Here is a 21,741-nt window from a genome sequence, read left to right as displayed (position 1 = left end):
ATACCAAATATATTAAGCTAATAAATAAATCTAATCTATCTTATTATTGCTATCCTAATTATTATAAAACTAAGGATATCTCTAGTAGTATATTTAGTTAGATCTCTAATATCTTTTTAGTCTCTCTAATAAACTCTTCTAAATTCTCTACGAGCTAGATACCGAACCTATTACAAATAATCTATATATTACCGCGTCTTTAGTAACCCTTAGGGCAGTAAACAACCATCTTATAACTAAGAGCATATAGACTAAGCTTATGAAGGCTAATTAGTGATATGCTATTCTTATTAAAGAACATTGCGATAACGTTAGCGCGGTCTAAATAATTAAGCTCCTATTTGACATGCTTACGGAACTATAAATTAGAAATTTCCTACATCTAATCTTTACACCAGTTATTACGGCGCGGGTTAAAAAAAAGTAATAGGAAGATATGAGAGGGACGACGTTACCTTAGCTTGCCAGTTAGTAGCAGAACCCATATTAATGCTACCAGTAAGGTAAATAGACTTACTATAAATAGGCGGACGGGCCGGTGGCTTACAAATTGTGTATATGGCAGATTCTGAGTTAGCTAATAACATGCTTATAATTACGCAATATTAGTAACTAACGGATAAACAAAACCCAATCCTTAGAATAGGTAAAACAATAGAATAGTTAGTATAATAAAGCAATAGGTAATAAAGTGTCTATTAGACACAATTTAATTTAAAGTATTACCCCCATTAATAACTATTATATTAAGGCGATGTACTTTGCCAAGCTGCTTAAGTCAATTTAAGGGTCCTAAAATGGGGACCCTACCATAAATAACTCCTTGGGGTGCCCTAAAGCAAACCCCTATAATTTAAAGTTTAAGGGTTAAAATAGAAATTAGAAATAGTAAAGGGATCTCTTACTATATATCCTACAAATCTAGTAGGTTTTAGAGTTGCAAGTTACACTCTATAGTTATTTCAACCGCAACTATATACCCTTTTATAAATATTAATACTCTCCTTTATATAACTTCCATCGCTTTAGAAAGCTTTGCTACCGCGACACCCCTTAATTTTAATACTACAGCTATAGTAGGTAGTGGTCCGCCGAACAGTAGAGTACCAACTATAATATCTGCGGGTGCGATTAAAGAACTTTAATTAGCGCACTTCCTTAAAAATTTAAAGGTGTCCTTTTTTAATACTAGCTTAACGGAAATTACAAAGTGGGGGATAAATAAATATCCTAACGATGCTATTAATGTTGTTAGTAAAATTGCTACTATAAGTATACTACCACTTTAAAGTCTAGAAATATTACCTAACACCCTTATAGCAAGAAGAGGTCCACCTTAAAAGCCTTGTAAACTTGCTTAAGGCCTATAACGCACCATTAATCTCTCCTTATAATTACTCCTTTCTAATGAATTTAACTAAGGGGTTCTTTAAACTTGCCTATCTTATAACCTTAGTAAGTATTAGAGCCACTATTAGACTTACTAAATAACTCGCAGCTACTAATCCTTTGCTTTTAAGATCGGTATTATTAATACTTACTATTAAATCCCGCTATAATACATTCTTTCGTTATATCTAGGACGAAGTACCTAATCCGGCTCCATTTAATATTAGGATTAGCGATATATGGGCGTATAATCTCGCTCTTTCATTTATTGTTCCTGGATCTTACCCGGTTAAAGTCTTATTACCTATTTTACCGAGATTAACTGTTGCACAATTAACTAGCGGAGCGTTTAGTAATAGCACTAACAGACTATTAGAGAGGGAGTTTACGTGGGATCTAATGCAAATGCTATTCGTTGCTAAAGAAGGTAAGCAACTTTTTATTAGATGGGTTAATCAGCTTAATATACTAGTGTATACACCTCTAAATATTACCGCCTGTGGGAGGGGGACCGCTTATATACCATAAGAAATAAACGGAGTAGCTTTCGCCGTGATAATAGTGCAGCAGTCTAATAATGTTAATAATCTAACTCTTACAACAATAGCAGGGCCGGTTATTGTGTTACCTTCCTAGAAGAAAGTAGAAAGGTCTTATTATGTCGTTATACAAAGTTTAGGTTTTTTTTATTTTCCTAATATTTTGACATTTAAACTATAGAATAGGGAGCATAAATAGTAAGGCTTGGTTCGTTTAATCGTTACACGTAAAACGGCGTTAAAGTTAATAGCACTTTCTTATGCCACCACTAAGGAAACTTATAATTTGTTATAAAATATTTTTATTATTCTAAAGTGTCTTAGTTAGTAACGTCCCTCCCTAAGGGGCGAAAAACCTCCCGCGCCAAAATGAATCCATTATTTAGGCACCTTAAATCTTTACCTCGTAAGTCTATAAAGTTATAATTAATATATAAAAGTTCTCTAGATATTTCTCCTTCCAAAACCAGTCTATGGCGAGAAAAATACAACAGTCTTAGTTATGCTGTTAATCGTTCCGTTCACAGCATGCGGACCCGCATTAACTTTATACCCCTACTCCACCACAACCATCTACATATTTAAGAATTAATATTTAAAGCCTTTTGGCCTTTGGCGGTGCTTAGGAAAAGAAGGAAAGGATCTTAAAATCTTGGATTTATAATAGGGATACCTTATAATATATATAATTCGGGCAATTTAGAACTTCTACCCTATTGTTTATCTTAGTAGGTAGATTTTATATGCAAATTAATCAATCTTGCTGTTATAACTAGGGTTGAGGAGTAGGCCGGCTAAGGGCCGGCCTAAGAGGGAAAGACTCCGCAGAGCTATAAACCTAATAGCTATATGCTAGGCTTACCTAATTGATATAAATTACACCGTAATAATTATGTAATGCGTATAGGGTCGTTTTACACTAGCTAGGATTAGTAATTACTTAAACCTCCTCAGGTTCTAAAATGGTTACTAAATATTTTAGAAATTTAAAAAATGGTAGATGTTATGGCGCGGGAGTAGTAGGGAAACACTAAGTCTTGTGCTGTCCTTTACTAAGAGATCCTAGCCTCCTATACCTAGACGCTATACCTAAAATCGTCAAGCCATTTAACGTCACTAATCACTTCTTAAAATAGCTCAAGTTTATATAAGTTCTCGACCACTCTTACTAAATAAAGGAAGTTTAATTTGGGCCCTATTCCTCTTGGCTATCTATAGGTCTTTCCTTATCTAAAAGGGCTATATTTCGGTTCCTTACCGGGTTCCAGTTTTTAGGCACTTAGTTTGTCCCCTTACAAGGATTATAGGTACAAAGAGGGCCTAAAATACGTCCTTGTATAAGGTAACGAAGCGGACACCTAAGTGTAGGTAACTAATTTTAGCCAACGGGATTTGTATTTTAGCCACTTATAGAGCCTGAAAATGGGCCTTAAACCGGGTAACTACTTTCGTTCTCTAAATTCCTAATAATATAGAAAAAGGGATATAAAAGGAATAATGCTTTATTAACTACGGTGATTATATCCTATATATTTGCTCTAAAATTATCTTACTTATAGCGTTCTATTAGCTGGCCTAATATTACTATAGCTAGCTTCTCTAGAGCATGCCTCTTTGGCCGCGACTAATTAATACTAACCGATTATAAGCCTTAAGTCCTAAACGACAAAGCGGACGTTTAAGTAAATAGGAGGCTCCTCCTAACCCGTAGGTTATCCCGCCTAGTAGAAGAAACTTAATAGCAAGAAGTCTAAGGAGAGGAAACCGAGAGAAATCTTAAACTGGAAGTTAAGCTAGGAACTAAACCGGAAGTTAAGCCGGGAACCAAACTGGGAACTAAACTAGGAACCGAAACGGGAACCAAACCGACATTAGTTTCTTTATCGGTTCTATATTCTCTCTAGGAAGTAGGGATACCAGGGGTACTTTACCTTTTTATAAGGAGCGTACTTACTAAACTCTTACAAATACAAGTGCCGTAACTAGAAGAGGCGTACTGCCACCATCTCTCTTTCCGCCACCGCCTTTTAATCCACCATAACAGCATATGGGGCCTACTTCCGTTCCTACTGCTGTAGCCACTGCGCCTAAGAACTTATAACAGCCACTAGAGCCTAGTAAGTCTTCTTCCTCCTTATCAAATCTATAGGGGGAATTCTCTGGTAAAAACGCTACTTTTTTTACTTTTTTTACCTTCACAGTAACCTAAAACCCGATCTTAACTACTAAGCCCTAAAGAAGCTGCCGAGCCCAATATGTCTTCCGCTTCGCCCCCCCTATAAGTTAGCCCTTTACAGGAGATCTATATAAGGTGGAAAGAAGTACTAAAAGAAGATTGGAATAAGCTTCCATTATAACTTTTAGAGGATATATTAAAACAAGTGTTTCGTTTAGCAGAACTAATAGGATCTAGTAGTGACTTTTCCTAATGTGGCTCTTATTATCAGGTTATAAGAAATGAGGTTAAGAATGGTTAGCCTATAGACATACAAAATGGATATATACGCTGTAGCCATGTTATACACTAGGACTATATTTAGCGCGGCGGCCTTAATAACGGATGTCCAGTCTATCCCACCTAGATTACTAGATTTTAGACTTGTTTCCCAAATAGAGACCAGGATTTTATTAGGGATAGAATGGAATGCCTTATATGCTAAGATGTGCTAACACGAAGAGCTTAAATAGCAGTCTTACCTTGTAACCATGAGTTCCACTAAGACTATATTTTACTTAGTGGCTTAATAGCTAGGTGTCTAAAGTGTAGCCTTTCGGTCCCAACTTACGGATGCTGGCGTGAAGTTAGCCTACAGTCTAAATCTCCGCCTAATTGGAATTGGCTAGGCGATAATACTACTAATCTAGGCGGAAACTAGCCTCCTTAAGGAGCTAATAATAATCTAGGCGGAAATCAGCCTCCTTAAGGAGCTACTAATAATCTAAGCGGAACTCCTTCTCCTATAGGAGCCAATAATAATCTAGGCGGAAATCCTCCTCCTATAGGAGCCAATAATAATCTAGGTGGAACTCCTCCTATAGAAGCCAATAATAATATAGGTGGAACTCCTCCTATAGAAGCTAATAATAATCTAGGCGGAACTCCTCCTCCTATAGGAGCTAATAATAATGTAAGTAGAACTCCTTTTATAGGAGCTAATAATAATCTAGGTAGAACTCCTCCTCCTATAGGAGCTAATAATAATCTAGGCGGAACTCCTCCTCCTATAGGAGCCAATAATAATCTAGGCGGAAATCCTCCTCCTATAGAAGCCAATAATAATCTAGGCGGAACTCCTCCTCTTATAGGAGCCAATAATAATCTAGGCGGAACTCCTCCTTCTATAGAAGCCAATAATAATCTAGGCGGAACTCCTCCTCCTATAGGAGCCAATAATAATGTAGGTAGAACTCCTTCTGTAGGAGCCAATAATAATTTAGGCGGAACTCCTCCTATAGGAGCCAATAATAATCTAGGCGGAACTCCTTTTATAAGAGCTAATAATAATCTAGGCGGAACTCCTTTTTTAGGAGCCGGTAATAATCTAGGCGGAATTTTAAGTGTAGGAGCAGCTAATAATATAGGCGGAAATTAAACCTTAAATGGCGTAATACTAACTGCCAGACCCATACTGTATCCGCGTAAAGGATGGGTTTATAACAATAGGGTTAAAAAAGAGATAGTAGGCTATAGGCCATTTAATAACGGATATTAAGTACTTCTACAGACTCCCACTCCTTAAGGGGGGTTCTTAGATTATAAACTAGTTGCATCATATCTTATAGGAGGGGAGGCAGTAGTTAACGCCTATATAGAGGCGATGCAAGATCAAGGGGAGGAGCCACCTATCTTGGCTAACGCTAGTATTAACCTCCTAAGAACTAAAGGAAAAGAGTAGATACGGATTACGGGCTAAAGCATTTTTAGACATTATAGCACTCCTCTAGCTAGAGGGTATTTAAACGCGCTAATATAATATTTAAAGCTAGTATTTATGGACAAGCCTAGAGTGTATTAGTACGCTAAAAGCACGCTAAAGGGCTACTATAATCGTCCCTAGGTTAAAAGTTTATTAAAAGGGCAATACGCAGCATCTGGAATTCCCCCTATGGATTTTGTTCCTTTAGAAACGCGGTAAAGAGCTATAAGACTAAGACGTAAACGTGGGGCCTTTGGAACCACCACTGGAACTATAAATATAGGAGCCACCTCTAGAACCGCAAACGCAGGAGCTACGGGAGCTCCTTAGCCTACTAACGAAACTCCTTTGCCTCCCTACGCTCTTCTACTAACTAGCTATGCTGCGCTACCGCCCGTTAACCTAATAAACCCAACTCCTCCGCCTTCCTACCTAACTCCCCTACTAGATAATAACCATTAACCTCCTCTATAGGCTACTAATCCAGCTATAAGAGGATCTACTATTAAAGAACGACTTTTATATCTTAAAGTGATAATTGCAGAATTACTAAATGCGTAGCGCGCTCATGGCTAGGGTTCTAGGGCTGCCTGTAATCCGCTCCTAAACGTTACTTATTATAGACTAGCTTTTAATACAAGGGTAGATAGATAAGGGAGTTTAAATTAGTATAGTTGTTTTATCCGGGCTCCCTCAGTTTCCTTTAATTGTTTGTTCTTCTACGTGTTTACTTTATTCTCCTATTAGGGTTCGCGCGTTTAATCTTTACTTACGGGTGCCTTTAGAGTATATTCTATTTTGCTTACTTAGTACCTATTATCGGCGGGATCCGATTTTTGTACGTAGAGATAATTAGAATAGTTTTATAGTTTAACTTAAAAGTAAAGGAATAAGGTCATCGCAATCCCTTTAAATCTTGTCGCTTAGCTTATATCCTTTAGGAGTGGCACTACTACTAGGTTAGAAAGAGAGTATATTAGTAGCCTAATAAGCTAAATGGTGCCGCCTAAGCCGTTTATAGGGGCTTAGTATGAGGTTCCTTGCTTATAGGCGTAACTAAATCCTTTAGATCTAAGAGCGAGAAATCGTTAGGTTATAATTGGCAAAAAATACAACCTAGGGCTAATGAAACTAAACTGTGCAGCGCCAATAGCATCTTTTAATAATATTAGGGCGCTAACCGGTAATACTACTTTAGCTAGATAGAACTACTAACTATAGGCCTACTATAAATAGATAAGCTTTTATTTTAGACTGCCTTAGACAAAAGCAAATGACATAAATCCTTTATCCTTTATATTCTTCTCATATACAGGTAAGATATAATGCGGTAATCCCTTATACGTTATAGGATCAGAGTCGCCTATATATTAGCGGTAGTATATATTAATAGAGATTCTAAGAAAGTAGAGCCCTTAAGCCGGATCTATAGCTTAAGCAAATATGTGGCCTATTACGTTACTAGTAATTAGGCAGTTATATAAGCCGATATAGAGATCGAGACTATATATACCGCTACCAGCTAAGCAACCTCCGAGATACGCATTTTATATTCCTTATCTCTCTTAACCATATAACAGTTAACGTCTTTAAAACGGTCGTGTGATGCCACTGGGTTTGCCATCCTATAGGCTTTAGTTACTATATAGCGGCGTAATTGTTTCAATATCCTAGGATGCCGGAACGCCCGCTAGTATATATAGATACTTTCTCGCCATTCCTACCACTACTATAGTTTTGCTATCAGTAGTCAACCTTTAATTCTTATATTTATTAAGCACTTACTCTAGAATACCCTAGCAATCTAAGCTATAGAATATTCGTTACTAAGGTCCGGACAGGATCCGGGCAGTAACTCTTAGCAGTAACTTTACTACCTAAATCTTTTAATTAGCGGCGGTTTAGCAGGCAGTAAGGGTAGCCAAGGCACTATATAGGCACCTATTTTACTAGTAAAAGCCATATAAATGCAATGTTTACCAATACTCCCCTACCCCTGTATGCCCCGCAAGCTGCTGCACGATTAAATAAAGGTGTACGTACTTTTATTATCTATTTTTACTTTTTCTTATACTTTACGCGTTTTCCCCTACGCGTCTCTCTCTTTCTCTACACGTCTCTCTCTACGCGTCTCTTTCTACGCGTCTCTCTCTACATATCTCTTTCTATACGTCTCCCTTTTTATATAAAAGAGGCATAAGTAGAGGCACGAGTAGAGATATGAGTAGAGGCGTAAGTAGAGCTATAAGTAGAGGTGCGAGGCGTAGAGGTAAACAGGGGTGTCTAGAAAGGGAATGTTAAAGCTAAGCCTTAATTTACCCCTATAGATTAACTGCGCACTATTTATCTAGACCCTAAACTGCCCCCTTTACTTCTCTCTTTACTTCTCTCTTTACTCCTCCCTCTACTCCTCCCTCTACTCGTGGCTCTACTTGTAGCTCTACTTATAGCTTTACTCGTGGCTCTACTTGTGGCTCTACTTGTGTCTCTACCCGTGTCTCTACCCGTATCTCTACCCGTGTCTTCTTATATCTTCTTATATATTTCTTACACGTCTTATAGGGGGTAGGTAGAGAGGTGTAAAGATAGACGCAGATATAAAGACGTAAAGACGCGGAGATATAAAGGCGTAGAGGCGTAGGGAGAGGCGTAGAGGCGTAGAGGTACCTCTACTGGCAGAATAAAACTTGGCAGAAGATTTGGGCAGTAAAGTTACTGCTAAGAGTTACTACCCGGATCCTGTCCGACTAAGGTCACCTTAGATACAATAGTTGGAATATAGGCTTAGCCCGAGGTACGTAAAGGGCCATTTATTAAAAGTGTATCTTGTTTAGGAGATCTTACTATTGATCGGCCTAGTTCCGTCGGCTAGTGACTTTAAAAAGAGCGTAGTTTAGTAGAGTTGGTAATTATAAGGCAACGATTAAATAAACTAGGCCTTATAGGTCGTTAATAAACGGGATAGTTCGGCTAGGCGGCTTATAGTAGCTCGTCTTCGTATAGATCGGCGCCCCTTAGCCTAATCTATCTATAGCATAGTTAGTCTTTTTATAGTCTGCCTTAGTAATAATTTTTCACCACTCCGCTACAATTAACCCTTTTAATGTCAGTATTATCTAGCCAGCCCTATTAATATGAGGCTAAGCCGTCCGCTTAAGATTTAAGAGAGTTAGCGCCAGAGTGATAGTAGGAAGTAGTAGGATAGATCTAGGCGGCTGGGCTGGTCGCTAAAAAGTAATAGTAGATAAGTATTCCAATACAAGGTTAAAGAGAGGTGTATATTTAGGGCTTAATAACTTTTTTTCTTAAATTAGGGACAACTGTATATTTATAGCAGGTAAGAATATATACAGGATTAGTATTTCACCACTAATAATATTTATAGATGAGCTGTCCGTTGCTAGGCTTGCTGCGAAACTATACTAGGACTAACTTTAAGGCTTCCATCGCGTATAGCGCGCTTCCGATAACGTAAATATATATAGAGAGCAAGCAGTATAATAATAAACATAGTACCGGCGATTACTATACCCGCAACTCCCCCGCCTCTTAGAGGTTTAGAAGACAAGTATTTAAAAGCTTTTCGTCCTCTTATAAGAATATTATACCTACTTTCTATTTAGAATACACTTCTATATTATAGGGCTCGACCTACTCTAAACTCTAGAACATAGTTTTATATATTTAAATTGCTTTCTTTTAGAAGGCTAGGAATATTTTATATATAAACTCTAAAATAGGGCTGGAACTTAAAGAGACTAATTAAAAAAAACGATGTATTTATATCTGGCCACGCTATCCCTACCCCCAACGGCTAAAAATAGGGGACCCAGAAACGGGCTCTATAGGTTTAAACACTACACCAACTAATAAGCAGACCAGTTTTAGGTCCGTATAAAACCTAATTATAGTCCTCAGTTCTGGCGACTATTAGAATTATTCCTATACTAAATCTCCGAATGTTAGGTAGTAGTTAAACTAAATTCTTCTCCCCCCCTTATTAAACTGAATCGGATTTCCTTACCATTATTATACTACTATCTATCGACCCAGATCGTATTTACGTACTTTGTCTTACTATACGAAGGGATAGCGGTCTTAAAGAGACGAAACCGTAAGGTACTTAGTTAGATTATAACATAGCTATATGGCGCTATTATCCTATCTAGACTTGCTAGGGGCGTATTTAACCTAGTGCAGGTTGCGCTTTACCACTACTAGTAGGGAGGGCGGCCGACCCGCTTTAGCCAGACCCTTATAAGAGCAAGTGAGTTTAGAAGGTACTTATTAGGTATTTTTATAGAGTCGTACTAAGATATACTAAGCATTTCCGCAGCCCCCACGTGCCCCGCTTACCTTAGCAAGCTTAGACTATATATGTTTTTCAATAATATCCGCGTTGCGGAGGTTGCGGATATTAAAATAACTTAACACTAGTATTTTATATCCTTTCCTAAAGTTAATCGATTATATAATAGAACCTAGGCTTTTAAAATATATCATTTTTATTACTTAGGTATTTTCAGGCCTTATAATCATTTTCGTTAAAAAAAAATACGTTATTAAGGATTTCTGCGTCTAAAGCTCCAAAGCTCTAAGCCGTAAATCGCCTCTAGCCTATACCATCTCAGCCTCTACCCTGGCGGGATATTATACTTTCTATTACTTCTATACTTCTCCCACCATAGACTAGCTTCACTAAAAGCCTATATTACTTTCTCTATACCTAATTAGTTCCTTTACTCCCAGCTCTCCCTACTACTTAGCTAAGTTCTAAACGCCTTCCTAGGTTATTTCTGGCTTCCCATAGGCCTATGCCCTTACGTCACTCTACGTCTAAAGCTTTAAAGCTCTAAGCCGTAAATCGCCTCCAGCCTACACCATCTTAGCTTCCACCCTAGCAGGACGTTATACTTTCTATTACTTTCCCACCACAGACTAGCTTTACTAAAAGCCTATATTACTTTCTCCACACCTAATTAGTCCCTTTGGTCCTAGCTCTCCCTACTACTTAATAGTTAAAATGAGGTTCTTGGCGTTATATTAAAAGCGAAATTGCTATATATATGTTGCGCGTATATAGGGGGGGGAGAAACCAAAGCTCGTATAGACTGTAATATACTTATAATCTTAAATTTAAGCAGTACTAGGAGCTCGGCAATCGACCCTTCCGTTATTGCGTACGAACACACCGTTTCTATTATCTTCCGCTATGCTATCTATCTTCTCTATTAGTTTTGTGGAGCATACAGACATTTTATACTTCTACTTACTAAGATTAATAGTAGACATTTAAGACATATTATAAGCACCCATTACACAATTGCAAGTTAATTTCAATATATCGCTTTTTAAGGTATAGTGTAAACAGGAGCTAAAGGCACCGCCACTGCCCCGTATTAGCACGTATTTCTAGTTTACTTCTTTCCTTTCTTTCCCTTAAGTGTCCCCTCTCAAGTAGTGGATTAGAGACTTACTTAAATATATACCCTATATTCCCTATAGCATTTACAATGCATTAATCTAAATTTACACTTAAAGACATAGGCGCGGCATTAACTAATACGCACGTGGCGCTAAATATATTACCCTTAAAGCTAAAATTAAAGTAATTGGCGTCTAAGCCTAGGAGTTAGAAGCCAGCTAAGACGGTGTCTTAATATTATGCGAGGGTTCGAGTAATAGGGGATAAGGAGACGAGTTAAGAGGTAATACTAAGAAGGAGAGCGGAGCTAAAAGTTTGTAAGGGATATATTGCTAGGATTATAAATACGTTATAGGATAGAAGGTAGTAAATCTCGGGTTTGCATGTTTTTCTTTTAGGGAGGGGGATTTTATGTAATTACTAATAAGTTAAAAACGGACAGTATCTATTTATGGATAGGATATAGGGATTAAATAATAGGAAGGACAACTAATTTTAAGCATAGCTATAAAATATATCTTAAAATGGAGAAGTATTTTAGGGATGCTAAGGGGGCCAAATATAGTCCCCTTAACGTAAATAGTAATAGGGAAATATCTTTAGTTCCGCGGTCTCGTCCAGCTTACGTGGCCTATTAATACCTATAGAGTAACCCAATCAGGACGCTTAGCTATATTAGCTACTATATATAAAATGACGGTAATTGCAAATACTAATAGCTAAACTAACATTATACTAGTTCTTATTTAAACGTCTAAGATCCCTAAAAAGGTATTTACGCGGTTAGGGCTACTTTTCTTCTAGCTGGATTTTACTTAGGTAACTAATTATTATCTAGCCTAAGCGTAAGTTACCTATACTACTCCGTAAAAGGATAGTAAAGTATACTTTAATCTTTTAGGCTATAGGGCTTAACTTAAATTGCTAGTAAAAGCGTTAGTGGCTAGACGTTATATTAAGGAACGAATTAACGCTTTTACTTATTAACGCCGGTTGTACTCCCAGTTCTTAATTAAAGTTTTTTTATAAATAGCTATTATAATCTCTAAATACGACCTTTAGCACCCCTAATTTCCGCCTCTATCGCCTATCCTTCGTTCTTGCAATATATTTTTAAATAACAGCCGGTATAAGAGCAGTTAGTAGTGTTATTATAATAGCGCAGCAGAGAGCTCTTAAACATAATCCACTTACCTCGCCTTTTTCTATCTTAACCTTAGATAATAGTTCTTTAGTCTTTAACTGGAAAATATACAAAACAATAGTAGGTATAAAGAGAGGGATGTAATATACTATACCCAATACTAAATAAATTACTACCTTCGATTAAACGCTAAGACTTAAAAGAATAGCCGCGATATAAAATAAGCGGCCGAATATTAAATAAAAGAATATAGTGGCTAAGATAAGCATTAAAACCAGCCCTATAATTAAGCAGTCCTAAATATATACAGAAGTGACTTTCATTAAAATCCCTTCTAGAGATTAAAGGTTATTAAGTTAATCTTTAAAAAAGCTTTTAACCTCTTCTAGCACTATATTAGAGAGAGTTAATGTCAAGTTATTGCATATTATATTATAAGTAAATCCGATACAGAATTGTTTCGTGCCTAGTAAGTAATTTTTAGAAATTAATTCCTTAATGGCTTTAGAAATGGCTATAGCCGCAGCGTTTAAGGCGCTTTGTACTTAGCTAATAGTACTAGGGATAGCCGTCGTAACGCTATTAGTAATACTTACAACTTCGGTCTAAAAAGATTGAAGGATATCTCGCTTTAGAAGGGCGTGTGGTATAACAAAGGGATTATCTAGAGGTTTAATAGTAAAATTAAACTAAATTTAAGAACCTATTAGTTAAAGCCACTTATATAAATCCGGATAGAGAGTAATGTCTTATACTTAAGGTTGTAATACCTGCCTTTATGTTGCTTTCCTTATATAGTACCTATAGCGCTAAAACTATATAACAGATAGCGGTAAGCATAAAGGTGACTAAGACACCTTGCTTTAGCTATATTCTTCCCTTTACTATAGTAAGAGGATAATAAACTTTAAGAGAATGCTTTAAAACTAGTTGTATTAAAATAAGAATAGGCCAGTTTCTATATAAATTCTTTTAATACTTATATAAGAACTTTAAGTCCTAAAAATAGTCCTAAGCGATATAAAAATAGCTAACCTATAGCGATGTAACGGGGGCCCAGAATTAGGCCCTTTTTTTTTATTTATAAATTAATATTATTAGATAATTTTACAAAATCCATACTAGGAATATGTATATATTATACTATCTTATCTCCTTATTAACTAATAATATCTGTAATTATTAGTATATATATTTTTATTATTATTAAACGCCTACTACGGGCTACAGCCTTTACTAGGTCTCAGCCTATATTCTAAAACCGTTTAAAAACCTATATCTATTGTTTTTCTTATTAGGTTTTTAATTGGGCCTATAAATAACAACTAATGGAATTAAGTGACTTAACCTAAGAACCTCCACCGCAATACTTAATGCTTAATAACAGGAATAACGCAGACGGTGTATTCCTAAACATTACTATACGTCTATATAATAATATCAATTTAGGTAGCGAGTTATTAGCATTACTGTATAATAACGGCAGTTCCGAGGAAAGAGTTTTGCTTAGGTTGTTAAGCCCTAGGAAGTACTTACTTAAGTAAAGCGTTAGTAGCTAGAAATCTTTATAAATTATAACTACTTACTAGTCTAAAGTTGAGGATCTATCTCTTTCTTAAGTTGGAGCGTAAAGCTTAACGCCTAATCACTTATTACATTTTTAAAGCAGTTCCTATGCTTAGTATAACTAGGACGAAAGTAAACGGACATTTAGTTTAACTAAAAGAACGCTTTTTGTTCTATAATGTCCATCCCTAGGTCCTAAAACACATACTATAACAAGATAAACTATAGGTACTTTGAGTTTAAAGCAACAGAAACTCTAATAGCGTCTTGATATTTGCGTTATTCCGCTTCAGTCGTGCCTTATAACTAATCCTAAACACACTTAACCTTGGCTACCTGAAAATTATAGTTATATTATTACTGCCTTCCTAATTTGCTAAGAGCCATCTTTTTATATAAAACAGCTCTCCTCTATAGCACTACTATTAAGCTTATACCGCTGACAAAACTTATAAGTAACCCTTATCTAAGCCTAAGAGTCCCATATAAACCTAAGAAGTCATTATTAGCCTTATAGCGGCCGTGGCGTGCTATAATATACGACGTCACTATATCGGTTAGTACCTTTAATTAAGTAGTTAAGGATCCCTAGTTAGAGTGAGATAACCTAGTATATATCGCAAAATTAATTATAGGGTATTTTACTTTAGATAATATACGCGATTTCCCTTATAGCTTTAGGCCTGTGGCTGCGCGTTTTCTTACTTCTTCTAACCAACGCATCTGCGGAGCTAAAAGGGTGACTTTTAATTCACTCTTCTATATTCTTATAGCCTGCGGCACTTCTAATGTAGAGGCTTTGCGCTTCTAACTAGGCTTACTATTAACTACTACAGCTTCTTCCGCATCGCGCTTTAATTCCCTTTATTGTTCTACTAGAATAGGAGTTAACTTATATACTATTAAACGGACAACTAGGTATAAGAACTCTGTCTATTAAAGAGGGCTCTAGAGCCTCTATATATATACTAGATAGGTAATAAATAAGTTGTAAATAGAATGACAACTATGTCGTTATTCGGTAATAAAAACAGGTATTTAGATATTTGATAAGATATATAAGGAGACATACGAGGTGAGGAGCGGGGTATTGAGATATAGGGTTTTAGACTTGAAGCCAGTATTAAGATAGTGGTAAGGAAATCCAATCCAATTTGATATATACTTAGTAAAGGATTTTTAGGCGACGTTAATCAGCGTCTATAGGCGATATTTGCTTAGCTTATCAATTATATAAGTATCTTATTTAATTAGGTATAATTCGGCTAGTAACTTCTACCTACACTATACGGAATATCTCTAATAGTCGCGCTACTGTTTTGCATAGTAGCCTTTTCCTAGTAATGCGCTCTAAACACCCCCTTATAAATACCATCTTACGACTCTTCTAGAGCTCTTCTATCTTCTCTACTAAGTAGTAAAAGATTAATAAACAAGTATTAGGTGGTATTATCCCTTAATAATATTAAAACCTTAAATAAACTAGAAATTATGCTTTATATTAGATAAATACTTTTATAAGTTTTTAAGCCATTATATAAACGTAGAAAGGAAGCCTACGCTTAGTTTATTCCATTTTAGAATTTTAATTGCTTTATCTAGGAAAGAAGCTATACTAATAGGGAGAATTGTGTTCCATTTGTTGTCGTAAAAGAAGTAAATTATTCTATTAAATACCTTAACTGGGTGCGTTCCCTTTCGCTATATTAGCTAATATATTTCCTTAAACGTTCCGATAGCAATCTAAAAAGATTCTTTGTTTATTGGAGAGTATTGAACGGATAACTAGGTATAAGAACTCTGTCTATTAAAGAGAGCTCTAGAGCCTCTATATATATACTAGATAGGTAATAAATAGGTTATAAATAGAATAATAACTACGTTGTTATTTGGTGATGGAAACAGGTATTTAGATATTTGATAAAACATTTAATAAGACATTTAATAAGACATATAAGACATATAAGAGATATACGAGGGATATATAAGGTAAGGAGCGGGGTATTAAGACATAGGGTTCTAGACTTAAAGCCAGTGTTAAGATAGTAGTAAGGAAATCCAATCTAGTTTAACAGAGAGTTTTTGTATATCTATATTACGTTGGGATATTAGATACAGTTATACGGCGTAGGGAGTGTAGGTTTAATTAAAGCGAGATTTAAGGCAACTATAGGATCCTTAAAAATAGCGTCTGGGAGATAGACCACTACTGCTATTTTAGCCTTTACCTGTTAAAATTATATCTTATAGGCTCTAACCTAACGTACTCTTTTGATGTTATTAAGGATTTTTATAGTCTTCTTAATACTAAGCCAGCTTATTAACTTAGTGTTATTAATAAAGCTAGAGAGCTAGAGAATATATTATTACCTCTCTTATTTATGTTAATCTAATGTAATATTAGAGGATTGCTCTCTAGAAGTGGGAATAGGCATTTTATGGATACTGTGCAGGATAGTTAGCTATAACTATAAAGTAAGTAGGCCGTGGTTAGAAATCCGGTCCCACTTTATAGCACTATTACTACGTACAGTATCTAGATTCTTGCTATTATACAATAAAAGGTATATTAGACCTCTTTACTACTGTATAAATAGCTAATCACTTTTTAAAAAGCTACGACGGCGTTCTCTTCTTATAGTAGTGCTAGGCAACAATAAACGGGCCATATAGCCGCTAATAGAAACTTTCTAAAAAACCTAATGTAATGCGCTATAGTTATTCTAAAACGCTGTAGAATACGGCTAAATATAATATAATATATACAGGCTAGTATACGTTAGTGTACGCTAATGTATACTAAAATACCACGCTAAAGCGGGAAGCTGTTAAGGCCCCTACTTTTACCTAGCGAAACTCCCGGAATATACGTTCCTTAGGGAAGTGTATCTTTAAAACTTAGAGCTATATTTATTCTTAATAGAACTTCCCCCTAAGTACTCCGAATTTTAAAGAGACTTTAACAGTCGCGATTAAGCAGGGGGGAATAGCTGAAGTGGCAATTGATAGCGTTAACGAAACGATTAATAGTATAACTAAGACTGTAGTAATTCTCGTTGCAGACTAGTTTTCTAGGGGAGAAATAGCTGAAGAATAGTGATATATTGACAACAACTTCGCAGACTTATAAGGGAGAGACTTAAGATATCTAAACTGTGGATTCGTCTCGGGACGGGGTGCGTCTCTCGACGTAGGGACGGACGTTACTCTTTCATTCCCACTTTATATGCTTGCTTGCTCACTTTTATAACCTTCCAGATACCTCTTATTCTTATAGCGAATTTTAAATACTTAAAATTTTTAACTATCTAAATTACTGGCTTAGATTGGGTATTTAACCTAATAAAAGACCTCGCAACCTCCTAGAGGCGCTTAGGTCTTTAACTCCTCTAATAGGAGCCTAATTAAATTAAGCCCTTAAATATACTTTATTACGCTATCCTAAGCCTCCCGTTAAAGTTGCTGGTTAGTATTTCTAAGCTAATTTACTTCTTCCTCTGCCTACTACCTAAGCTCTATCTCTATAGATATCTCATCTTTTAATTTACTTAACTCTTAAGCTAACCTAGCATTTTCCGTTCGTAACTTGTTAATTTTTATACTAAAGCTAACTTTTGGGTAGTTTAGTATTTATAAGAAGTTAGGAAACCTAATAATTTAAAATATCTTATATATATTTACCGATATTATAACGCCTTATGCTTTTATAGAGTTTATTTTTACGGTAATTGTAACCTATATAGCCTTAAACGTTATACTAACTCCTTTATATAATTCCTTATAAGCACTAATAGAATAATTGCTTATATTTTTCAAATTTTTTTTTAAGAATAGCTCCTCCTTTTTTAGCAGCACTTTCTAAATATAAGGATTGTCTGGGCTAGGAATAAGACAAACTTACAACGGCTTTATTATAATTCCTAACTTGCTCCCTATAGAAGCGTTAGTTATAATTAAATAGAGCTTACTCGGTCTTACGTATATGTTTTAATAATTACTCTTAGCACTTGTTCCTCGACTTTCCGCGTTTAATATTACTTAATTATATTAGAGCTATTTTAGTTTATACCTCTATGATCCGCGAAAATACGAATAAAAGATTTATTTATTTATTTAAACTAAGTAATATAAGGCTGCTTAGCTTAGTATAAAAATAATATAGGTTCTAATAGGATGTAATTTAGGGCCCTAGAACTAGTCCTAGGATACCTATTTTAGGTTAGGTCCCTTTTCTAGGAACCTTTTATTTATAGTATAACTAATATACACTATCCCTTACACCGATAAGGTGTTTAAAATAGTAGTCTATGCGAGAAAATTATAAAATTGTCGCTATTGACCGCCTGTGATTTGGTTAGTGCGTATAGGCCACAACTTTAAACACCTAAATTATCGGTATAAGGGATAGGAAAGACAATAGTGCAACCTTTTTAAGAGGTAAGTGGTAGCAATACCAAAATTAGCGTAGGTCTATGTTACTACATTAATCCTTATTACTTAGAATTTAAGAACTTTAGTCTATATAGTAGGGACATAGTTAGGGGCGTAAATCTCTATTAGTAAACTATAACTATAACTATTAAAGGTATTCTTAAAGTATCCTTAATAAATTTAAAAGTTAAAGGAAAAGGAAAAAAAATTATAATAGAAAATAGTGCCTAATATATTAGTCTAATTATAGAGTTATAGGCTCGACCTTAAACCTAGTAGGGAGTAAGAGTAGTAATTAAACGGTAATCTTTTAAACCTCGACTACGGTCATTCTAAGACGCTAAGGCTCTTCCGGGCTTTAAAGGCCTTAATTAGATTATTATATATATCTATCTTATCTTCCTAAGTGTTTTTACTATTAGGATACCCTTTCCACTTAACTAGATACTAGACTTTCCTATATTTACTAACTTGGCGGACGTGCTTTTTAACTAGCCGTTTAATAGTGAACTGGTTATCCTTTATATCTACAAAAGTAAGTAGACCAATATCTTAAATAGCTTGTATAGAGGTTGATTCTCTAATATTGCCTTTAGTGTACTTAGCTAGTAATAGTAGGCTATTAATCCGTAGATTGGAAGTAGAGGTATGTCCTAAGTATACGTTATAAGGGGTTATACTAAAATTAATATACCTAGGGCTAAGTAGATTAGCACTATTAAGAACAACTAGAGCGTTTAGAGCGCTATACTCCTATTTCCCAATCTCTATACATTCTAGGCTTAAAGTAGCATTAGTTAAGTCCTCTAGTATTACGCCGTAAAATAAGGCTTTAATAGTTAAATAGTCCTCTATATCTCTTATGTATATAAGACAATCTATACCCTAGTTAGACGCGATAATCTTAGCCGTTAGTTATTAATACGTACGCGAAGTTAAAGTTATATTAGAATCTTTTTAATTTAGAGCAAGCGTTCTGTCTTTATTAGGGGTTATAAGGTCTACTATATAATTGTATTATACTTAGATATTATACTACCCCGGGCCGCCACTTAAGTAAGAAGTTTAGGGTTAATTTTCTTAAGTATCCTACTGCACATAGATGGCGGTGGGGTGTTAGTAGTGGGAAAGCTTCCGTTCCTAGTTTAGCCACTACTTATATAATTGCCGAAATCTAATATTAAACGGCTTAAGGGTGTTATAGATCTGTTAGATAGGTATTAGCTAATGCTTTCTATTATCTTGTTAATAAAACCGTATCCTACTTTAGCTGGAGCTTTATTACCTATACTTAATTCCTTCTTATAGCTGGACCTCTGCCTTTTAACTTTAGCCGGCTATATTTCTACCTTATAGTCTTCTTTTAATCTTTTTAGTAATTTTAGTTTCTTAATAAAGTTAAGGCAATAAATATCCTAGAGATAGAATTTTAGCTTCCTAACTAAATTAAATATTGCCGTGCATTATAAACCTAGGTAAGGGTAATTTAGTGGTTTACTCTCGTCTAGGGTTTCTATATGCCTATAGATATGCTCTTTCTATATAGCCCGTTTTAGAAATTAATGCATCCGCACCGCAGCTAGCGCAGTACTACTAAGGCAGAAAGGATAGTAGCCGGTAGTAGCGAGCACCCTATTGTATATAAGAGGGTTACATTAAATAGGAAGTGTCTTATAGTCGTCCAGATGCGCTTAGCAGTAGTTGCTTTATTATGCCTCCCTAAAAATCCACTTATTATATTGGAAGCATAGCTTAAAAAAGCCATTGTAACTCTTTTTATAGCAGTTATATATATACCTCTAATTATAAGTGGTCTTTGTCTTTATATTGCTAAGCGGAGATTAAGCTGTCTTCTACTGGCCCGCTAAGTTAGAGCAATAGCACTTTTCTGGCTCTAAGCCCGGTTAAAACTCTACTTCAGCATCCTTTTAATATAGCGTAACTATGTCGTGGAGAGCGTGGAGACCTATAGGGCTCTATAAGGCATTAATATCGAAAAGAATAGATATAAGGCGGTCCCGTTTAGGTATAAGAAATCAAGTTTAGTTAAATATAGTCCGGTAATAGTATAATAAGGTATTATCCTTATTATTAACACCTGGTCTATACGGCTGCACCTTCTACTACTTATAAAGTTCTTTAGTAATTAGCTTACGTTTTTGCGTATAAAGCTCCTTTTAACGGGTTATAGAGTTTACGTCCTTCTTCCCTTTTAGAGCGGCGGTCTCCTCCTCTATATTAATATATTTCGAGCTATTTTTAAATTTATACTACTTCTCTGCTAGGAGAGATTGCTATAGTTTTAGGTTATAAGGGAGAGATAAACCGTGGAAGAGGTTATTAATAATACTGCATAGCTCGGTGCCGAAGTAGCTCGCCTAGCCATCTATACCACTATTATTGGGCATATAATAATTATTAAATGTATTTAAATCTCTCTGCCTAGCGTGCTTTATTCTTTAAATAGCTAAATATAGCTTATCTTTACTAGAAATTAATTAGTAAGTAGCCTAAAGATAGAAGGAATAACTGTATATATACCAATCTAGTATAAGCCCTCCGCTCTAAAATCGTAAATTATAAGCGGCTAAGGGTATCCCGTGCGGATACCTAGTGCTCTAAGGCGGAAGCTAAATGCGTTTACCTTCTCGATTTTCTATCTTACGGATATGCTCTTAAAAAAAGGCGTGTTAAGTATACTTTCTTTCCATTGTAAATAAAGCATCTCCCCCTCTAGTGGTACTATGTTAAGGAGCTCTTTAATAGTGTCGTAGTCCCTAAATGCCTTTATTACAACAAGCATAGCCAGTATTAGAAGTATAGGGTTGTAAATAAGAGGCATTAGTATTATGCCCTTGTATAGAGAGTGTTTTAGCCTACTAATATAAGAATTAGAACCGCTGCTTAACTTAATAGGCTAAGTAACCTAGCGCTTACCTCTTATCTAGTGTTATAGTTATATTCTTAGCATCTTAAACAATTTAAATAGCAAACTCTGCGTTTCCGTACTTATTATAAAATACTACAAAAGTTATATCCTATATTATAACTAAGTTAACCTATTTGCCTGCTACGCTATATATATATACATATTAGGGNGGGGGGGGGGGTTTCCTTACCTTATAGTGCAAACCCTAGTCGGAACCCGCTTAATAGCTAGACTTAATATACTCGCCAACTCACGCGGAAGAATAAATAATAGCCATAAGGTCCGCCTAATTGTTTACTCTTATTACTGGTTATTTATACGCAACCTAATCTACCATCTACAGCTGCCTTCCTAAATAAATAAAGTGGTTCTTAGTTATAAACCTTCTCGGCCTTTTTTTC

General features: G+C 35.5%; 1 protein-coding gene across 1 annotated transcript; it reads right to left on the bottom strand.

The window, feature by feature from the left end:
• Positions 1 to 21,067: 21,067 nt before the first annotated feature.
• On the bottom strand, positions 21,068 to 21,289 carry K441DRAFT_566606 (uncharacterized protein; the record flags this gene model as incomplete). The annotated part of the gene is made up of 1 exon (XM_067643750.1): positions 21,068 to 21,289. A coding segment is annotated over one exon (222 nt), but the record flags the coding sequence as incomplete, so codon positions are not given.
• Between the last annotated feature and the right edge of the window lie 452 nt (positions 21,290 to 21,741).

This window comes from Cenococcum geophilum (genome assembly GCF_001692895.1).
Source record: "Cenococcum geophilum 1.58 unplaced genomic scaffold K441scaffold_28, whole genome shotgun sequence".
In the NCBI taxonomy this organism is placed as follows: Eukaryota; Fungi; Ascomycota; class Dothideomycetes; order Gloniales; family Gloniaceae; genus Cenococcum; species Cenococcum geophilum.
Note: the sequence above shows the minus strand (reverse complement) of the source record. Positions and strands in the feature narration are given on the sequence as shown.